The sequence below is a fragment of the Theobroma cacao genome, chromosome 3 (assembly GCF_053813885.1).
Source record: "Theobroma cacao isolate CCN51 chromosome 3, ASM5381388v1, whole genome shotgun sequence".
Classification (NCBI taxonomy): Eukaryota; Viridiplantae; Streptophyta; class Magnoliopsida; order Malvales; family Malvaceae; genus Theobroma; species Theobroma cacao.
Genome location: NC_142641.1, coordinates 29,974,142 through 29,983,037, shown reverse-complemented (window position 1 = coordinate 29,983,037; position 8,896 = coordinate 29,974,142). Strand labels below are relative to the sequence as shown.

Sequence of the window (8,896 nt, the reverse complement as noted above, 5' to 3'; positions counted from 1 at the left end):
CAAGGAGAGAAAACGGGTAGCTGTGTTCTTTTGGGGATTTTTAGTTTGTTTTTTTTTTTTGAGAGATTTGGAAGGGATTTCGGTAACCGGTGGGTTGTTTGAGTTTGGAGATGGTGGGTTTGCAAGCTGCCGGTAAAGTATTTGAAGATGGGGAGGGATTTTTTCACCGCCGTAGTGTAGAGAAAGAGAGTGAGAGTTAAGTTTTTTTTTTTCTTCTTGCTTCTGATTTGTTGAAACAGGAAAGCTTTGGTCCTTTGCACTGCCGGCGGCTGGAAAGTGGAGAGGAAGAAGCAAAAAGGCCGACGGTTGGAAAGTGGAGAGGAAGCAAAAGGAAACCTGAATCGAAGGTGAATCGTCGGTATTAAGGAGAAGAAAATTTAGAGAGGGGGAAGAGAGAAATTGGAACGACGGAGAGAGAGAGAGAAAGGATTCAATCGGCGGAAGGAGGTCCGGTGCAGGGTAGCGGCCGACGGTAGGAAGAGAGCGACAAAGAGAGTCCCGTTTTGGGGTGGTCGACGGTTTGGTAGAGAGAAGGGAGAGAGTTTGGGTTTTAGAGAAAGAAACAAGAGCGAAGAAATGAAGAAAGAAGTGAGGGAAGAGAGTTTAAATACCTAGGGTTAGAAGCATTAAACGACGTAGTTTTAGGCAACAGGTGGACAGTAGGCCTTGGAGCGAATCCGCAGGCTTATAGTGACGGGTTAGCTAAAGTGGTTTAGTCATTTGGGCCAGTTTAGCCCAATCAGGTAAAAATTTTAACCTTTTTTATGGAAATGTTTGTGTTTTAGTCAGGCCCATTTTATATGTTTTTAGGAATATTAGGTAAAATTAATTAATTATTATAGTGTAATGTTCTAAATTTTTAGATGACATTTTAGACTAGGAAATTTATACAGATATGAGAATATGGAAATAATAAAGCGTAAAAAAATAAAAAAATAAAAAAGAAAAGAATAAAAAATTATATATATATATAATATTTTAGTAAATGTTTAGTTTTACAAAGAACTTATGTTTAGGAAAATATTTATTACAAATGTATAATAAAAATATAAAAATATAATGATAAAAAAAGGGGAAAATGATAATAATATTCCATGACATTAACTATAAGTACTATGAACCGATGATGGGATGATTGGTCAGGACGTGAGAAGTCGCAATCCCGGACCCATATTCCCTAGGTTCGGAATCCGAATCAAGGCTCCACCAGTACGATGGGAGGGCCTCGATTTCAAGATACCGAAATTTTTAATAAATAAAGAATTTGACTATACAAAAAATTACTCAATAAAAATAATAAATAAATAACAATAGATAAAAAGAAATGATAAAAATAATAATAATTCAAATATATAGTAAATAATTAATATGTGAAAATGCAATATACATGACATTAAATAAATAGACAAAATAAATAAAAAAAAGGAAAAAAATCCAAAACAATAGCTAATTTAAAATTAATCATTAAATATCTAATGGTATAAACTATAGATTAATAAAATGTTATGTAAAAGAAAAATAAAATTTTGTTCACTAAAATAACATGGAATCATAAACAATTTATCTAGTTATAAAAGGAAAATATAAGAGTAACTTAGAATAAAAATGTAAGGTATAAAAAAATAATAATTAGAAATAAAATAGAAAATATGATAATAAAGAATAAAATAAAATGAAAATAATAATTAAATAATAAAAAATGACAAAAAAAAAAGATAACTGCATTAGCATAGCATATATATATACATATATATATGTTGCATCATGCATATCATTGCATATAAATATTTTTGTTTTCGAGTTTAAGCCCCGATGATGGGATCTTTCGAGGATCTTGCGAAGGTGGGTATTCCTCGAAAAGTTTGCTAGGTGAAAAGGTGTCCCCGGGTCCCACTAGTATGATGGGAGGGCTCGAGAAACATCTTTAATAAAAGGCTTTTGCCCGTATTAGGTTCATTATACACGAAAATATTATTTGAAAAGAAAACGTACGATGACCCCGATGATGGGAATTATTCATTGAATTTACGAAGGTGAGTTTCTCGGATAATTCCCTAGGTGAGAAAACACCCAGTATCCCACCAGTATGATGGGCGAATTTGGGAGAACGTCCTCAATAAAAGGTTATTCGTCCGACATTTTTATATCACGTCATGCATCTCATCTTTTCTCACACTTGCATTTCATTTTAGAATCAAACAAAATATTTTAATAAAATTGGATATAAAACAAATAAATCATAACTAAGGAAATATAATAAAAGCCCAATAGGATAATCTAAAAATGGTACCGTTCACGAAACGGGCATCCCGAGGGTTCTAATCTTTTCCCGAGCGTAATCGAACTCTCGAACCTAGACTTAGAAAAGTGTAGACTAGTTTAAGATTCTTTCGGTAGGCTTAAAATTAATTTAAGACTTCATCGATTAGAATCGAGTCAATAGGTGGCCAATCGCACCTAGTAAAAAAGATTGGCGGTGACTCTTAGTTTGTAGAGTTTTCACTCGCGTCTGGCGGTTGGGTTCCTAGACCCGCACGTTACGATAGATATCATCATACACATGTTGCATAAGCTATGCCTCATCACATAATAACATGAGTGTCTTCCCATTGACACAAACATAGTAGACCAAAGCCCTTTGTCTGCACTCCGTTGCCATATATCACATATCATGATGATGGACTAAGGCCTTCTGTCTACACCCGACATACTTTCCAAATCATTAGTGCCTCAATGGACTAGGGCTTTTTGTTGACACCTCGTATGCCATCCCATGGCAATAACATGATGGTCTATGGCCCTTCGTCTACACCCTTCTCGCCTTCATCTCCACACATCATCAACATAACCATACATGCATCAATTAACTTAACATAACCATACGCACATTTACAAGTGTACATACCAATGGACAATTCCATGCTCAATCCAAAAAAGCCAATGCTCACATAAGCAATTATCATTAATATTTCCATATCACTTTCATACAAGAGGTTGTTCAATTATCCATACACATCATTCTATGTTTACATGTTAATTCCATATTAACTCTAACATTGAGTTAAGCGACAAAAGGCACTAGTCTTTGTGCACAAAGTCAGCTGCTCTGGCTAGCAGGAGAGATTGTGCTAGCCATGTGTGGTGGACTAGGCACATGACTAAGGTCAAAGTGCTTAAAGTATGCTATCGCGGACATCGTTAGTGGCTATATGCATTGGACAACATTAGATAGTGAGGCTATCACATTATCCTTGGGTCGGAGTACCCTTGGTTCTTTATTATGTACTTCTTGATTAAGCTCCACAAAATGTAATGTTTTAAGATGTGATTTGAACTTGGTATTTGTTCTTTAATTAATTTGTATCATGATTTGGAAAACTTCAAGTTTGGAAATGTTTATTGTTCTTGATTTGTGTTAGGAATTGGGCATTTTGAATGAAGGATGTTTACTCCCCTTGGTAGGATCAAAATCTCAAATTTTTAAGCCAATTTTGGAAATTTTTGAATGAATGTTCAATCCCTTGAGGGGAAAGGATCGATCCTTGGAAGGTAAAACGTTACCAAAAGCATTTTGTCTCAAAAGGATCGATCCTTGCAGTGTATTTTGTAAAAATGCTATTGTTAAATTCTTTGCACTTGGTTTTGTTTAGCCACTTCAAGTTAAGTTTATAATGGGTTTTGAAACCATTGAATTTACATCTGAATTACTTAAAAATTACATGATTTAAGTAAAGATATTGATTTATCTCAAAAATACATGTTTCAAGAAAAGGTATTGTTTTATTCAAACACTTTTGCTTTGGCTTGTTCCCTTCCCATATATGCTCACTGAGTTTTATACTCATCTTTTTAAATTTATGTTATGTTTTTAGATCAATAGGCTGATCAGATCTTTATTCTTGGAGAGCTTTCCAACTATATCTTGGTAAGTTCCAACTAAAGACATATATGGAAGATGTCATTAGACATTCTTGAGTCCATTCAGCTGTCTTGTCAATAGTTATTTCGTATTTGTGATGTGTTGGTGCATGCTATAACATAGCCCAGGATTAGCATATGAGATATGTTTATGTAATGTGACTATACATGTTAAAGATAACTTGAGCATGCAAATTGTGCATTGAAATGTCATTTTGAGTCATGAAATATGTTTGATGAAATATATATATAAATATATATATATATATATATATATATATATATATACATATTATAATCATGTTATAGGTGTTGAGACATATGCTCATTATTAAGTGTTATATGCTATATTTATGTTGTTCATGTTCATGAGGCTTGCTTGGGTCTAGTGGGGTTTGCCTACTTAGGTCCTTGCACCGGTCATGACGCGAAATTGTATCATGACAAAAACACATAAATGTTTTGACAAAGTTTATGAGAAATTCAGGTTAAAACCGCAAGTATTAAATTAAAAAATTATAAAACCAATTTTTTGGCCAAATTCATGTATTTAATCAAGTTTATGGCTCAATAATAATCTTTAGGTATCAAGAAACAACAATCTCAAGTTATTTCTCTAAAATTAAATAAAATGATTACATTCTTGACTAAAAAATCTCATAACCTACAACCCTTGAAAAAATAATTTATAAACACAATTTCAATCAATTTCATAGATATAATTAGACAAATCCATCATATTATCAATAATATATCATCAATTAAGCAATGTCCAAGATATAATTACACTATACATAAAAGATTAAGAATTTTATACTAAACCTTAACATATAGTCACGATTTATGTGATTAATGCATAAGGATTTAAATGCAAACTATTATTGTTTTTATACTAGTTGTTAAACTTTATGTATAATTAATTATATTTAACTTAAGATTCACGTTACAAAAATTTTAAATACTCAAAAGCTTATCTGGTTTTTTATTCACGGTTTGATAGTACAATATCGACCAAATTAACTATTGAAATTAATGCCTTATCATTAGGTGAGAAACTCAATTTCTAGACGTTAAAGAAAATCTAAACTTAAGTTTTGTATAGTGAACCCTCAATCCTAACCATGATAATAAGAATAAGATCTTTTACACAATTCTACACTATTAAACTCATATATAACATTAAAATATAATTCACTTTATTAGATCATATTATAAATTATAATATTATCCCATTATCAAAATCAGATGAATTTACTCTCACTTTGATAAAAGGAACCAATATAGTTAATAATATAAAAATAATCTTTAATTATTTTAAAAAATTAACTATTATACCTCGACATAGGGATGTGTGACAACCCTCATGCTATTTTGAGGAAATTAAAATGTTTTGCAGCTTTAGGTGTGAAAAGTTGTAATCTACACCAATAATTATTGAACCTCATGATGGCCGTCCCCTTCATAGTGTGGAAAGAATTGAGTTACCTCAAGACATGCACGGTAGGATGAAAACTCCAATTCAATCTCGCCCTTTTGGCTTTTTCCCGTTCTGACAACTTGAAGTAAGAGAATGGAGGTCATTAAAGCTGATTAAAATCGAAGTCGGTAGCCTAAAAATGAAAAAAACTAGAGCTATGACCGGTTGTTCAAATCTTATCAAAAGGAAAAGTCGATGGTTTCTTATTGTGAGCCATCACATCATCCTTCAAACATCTAATCAATAGCCCCAAATTTGATGTTATCATTCAAGGTATGAAATGAACAAAAGGAGACTAACTTAGCATTTAATAATTGGCAGCTTCTGTCACTTGGTCAGCATTTAGGACTTTACGGATGAAGTAGCTATAAAAAATCCAACATATCCGGACAGAAATTTCATATAATGTCTGGCTTACTGAAAAAACTCAATGCCTAGCTTCTTCGACTTAGCTTGCATACATCTTCTGCTCGGCCCTCCAAGGAACTGAAAAGGAGAGAGACTGATTTCTTTGTGGAAAAACATGGAGAAGACTGAGAACGGTAGTACTGCGACTACTACCGATGAACCAAAGATTAACTATAGAGGAATTAAAGCCATGCCCTTTGTCATAGGTAAGGGAAGGAGAGAGCTTCCTTTTCCACCATCATGATATTTTTTTTTTCTTGACCTCTGATTTATCTTTTCTTGATGCATATAACAACTACAGGGAATGAAACTTTTGAGAAGTTGGGGACTACTGGCACCGCAACCAACCTTTTGGTCTATCTCACTGCCGTCTTCAACATGAAAAGTATCACTGCTACAAATCTTGTAAACGTTTTCAATGGTACCTGTAGCTTCGCTACCTTGATAGGTGCATTCCTCTCTGATACTTATTTCGGCCGATACAAGACGTTGGGATTTGCTTCCGTAGCCTCTTTACTGGTACCGATACTTACTATTTAGGCCTTCATGAACTCATACCAAAGATATCCAATTCTGAAATAATCTTTCCCTTTTTACCTTGAAGGGAATGCTTCTAGTTACCCTAACAGCAGCTGTCTCAAAGTTGCATCCTCCAGCCTGCGACTCCAGTGGAAGTGCAGCATGTCCTGGGCCAACACCATGGCAAATGGCTTTTCTGTTGAGTGGTCTAGGACTTTTGGTCGTTGGAGCTGCTGGCATTAGACCATGTAACCTGGCCTTTGGAGCAGACCAATTCAATCCTGAAACAGAGTCCGGAAAGAGGGGAATAAGCAGCTTCTTCAATTGGTACTACTTCACCTTCACCTTCGCCATGATGGTATCTTTGACAGTCATCGTCTTCGTGCAAACGGATGTGAGCTGGGCTTGGGGTTTAGGCATTCCTGCGTTTATGATGTTCTTATCATGCGTGATGTTCTTCATTGGTACAAGGATTTATGTGAAAGTGAGGCCAGAAGGTAGTCCAATAACAAGTGTGATTCAAGTCATGGTGGCAGCTGTTCGGAAGAGGCAATTGAAGCAGCCAGAGCAACCATGGGTCTCCCTATTTAACCATATTCCAAAAAGTTCTATCAACTCCAAGCTTTCTTACTCTGATCAATTAAGGTAAACCAACTTAGCTGCTAATCTGCAAGTTGATGAAAATATTTTTCCTTAGTTGGGTTGACTTTTCTTGTTGTTTGACCTTTATTATTTTGTCAATTACCATTCTACTTTTGCACATCCCTAGATTGAAATCTGGCAGGCAGTGGCAACCTTAAAGCTATTACACCAATTTTGTTCTAGGACTATTATTGATTCACATTTTAGAAGCTTTACCTACTCAATGGTAGGGCTGTCAAACTACCAAAATATGTGGAGAATGTTTAGCATGATATTCTTAACCGCTGATGGTGTAATTTTTCGATGGTCTTAGGAAGAATAAACTAGTTAACTAGGATACAAGAGGAATAAAACAGAGAGAATATCCTGCTGTGATCTAAACAACAATCTTTGCTATAGCCATTTGACAAGTACTTTCTCAGAGACATATTATCTGACCAACAAAGAATCAAAAAAATGCCTTGGGCTCGGGCATAAAAAATGCAATTCAGAGTGACTTGTGCCTGTTAATAGACACAGCATATAAAATTACTAAGAGCTAAGTTCTCTGTTTATTTTTGGGTAAACAGGTTCCTAAACAAAGCCGCAATACTGACCCCTGAGGATGAAATCAACTCGGATGGATCAGCAGCCAATCCATGGAGACTATGCAGTTTGCAGAAGGTAGAGGAAATAAAGTGCGTGATCAGAGTTGTTCCCGTATGGGCAGCAGGAATCATATACTATGTGGCCATGGTCCAACAGCAAACATATGTAGTCTTCCAAGCCCTTCAATCTAACAGACATCTTGGCAATACAGGTTTCAACATTCCTGCTGCATCATATGGTATCTTCATCATGATTGGCCTTACTATCTGGATACCTATCTACGACCGTATCATTGTTCCATGGCTCCAAAGGTACACCAAAAAGGAAGGAGGAATCACACTCCTCCAAAAGATGGGCATTGGCATGGTTCTGGCCATAGTCACCATGCTTTTATCCGCCATCGTTGAGGACAGGAGAAGAGCCTTTGCTCTCAGTAAGCCAATTGGCATAGATTCGAGAAGACGAGCAATTTCTTCTCTGTCAGCGATGTGGTATATTCCTCAGCTAACTTTAATAGGACTTTCAGAGGCATTTACCATAATTGCCCTAATGGAATTCTACTACAAGCAGTTTCCTGAAAACATGAGAAGTATTGCGGGGTCTTTTACTCATATTGGCTTTGCACTAGCTAATTATCTGAACAGTATCTTGATATCAGTAGTTCATAAGATCACGAAAGTGGCTCCAACTGGGGACTGGTTGCCTGAGGACCTTAACAAGGGGAAGTTAGACTACATTTACTACTTGGTTGCTGCATTAGAAGTCCTGAATTTAGGATATTTTATAATGTGTGCCAAATGGTGCAAGTACAAAGAAAGTGTTATCACTTCTCCTGATGTTGGTATGGAAGACTTGCAGTCTGAAAAACCTGTTGTTTGAATTCAAACATAAGACTTTGCAATGCTACATAACCTGAAAGAGTTACGTCACACTTGCTCTTGTTTCAACAGTTCCACCAGTACAAGACATGAGAGCAAACTATCAGCTGTAGTTTTTTTTTTTTTTCGGTTTAAAACTATGCACTGTTGCATGATACAATTAAAAATTGATATAGAAATGAATTCTTGGAAGAGGGAAGATTATTCAACTTTCCAGCATTTTGTAGTCTCATTTTCTTATGCTAAAGATGAAGTCAGAAGCTATAGTTGCAGTTGAAACTTTGATCATTCTCATCTTTTCCAAGATTTTGACGTTGGTCCCTTGTTTAAACCTTTGGATGCTCTATATAGAGAAAATGGAAAAGTGAATTACTCTTTAATTTGAGCAGAACCTTGATAGTCCATATGCAACGACTATGGTATAAGCAAGGAAAGGCCTTTCATAGCTATAATGCACATTGAAAAT

At 35.1% G+C, this 8,896-nt stretch overlaps 1 protein-coding gene across 1 annotated transcript; it reads left to right on the top strand.

Moving 5' to 3' along the window:
• Window positions 1-5,770: 5,770 nt before the first annotated feature.
• Window positions 5,771-8,649, top strand: LOC18604584 (protein NRT1/ PTR FAMILY 2.10-like). The gene is made up of 4 exons (XM_018118472.2): window positions 5,771-6,009; window positions 6,105-6,322; window positions 6,408-6,967; window positions 7,534-8,649. Exons 1-4 carry the CDS (start codon window positions 5,919-5,921, stop codon window positions 8,429-8,431), a joined length of 1,767 nt encoding a protein of 588 aa, XP_017973961.2. The 5' UTR covers window positions 5,771-5,918; the 3' UTR covers window positions 8,432-8,649.
• The last annotated feature ends 247 nt before the right edge of the window (window positions 8,650-8,896 follow it).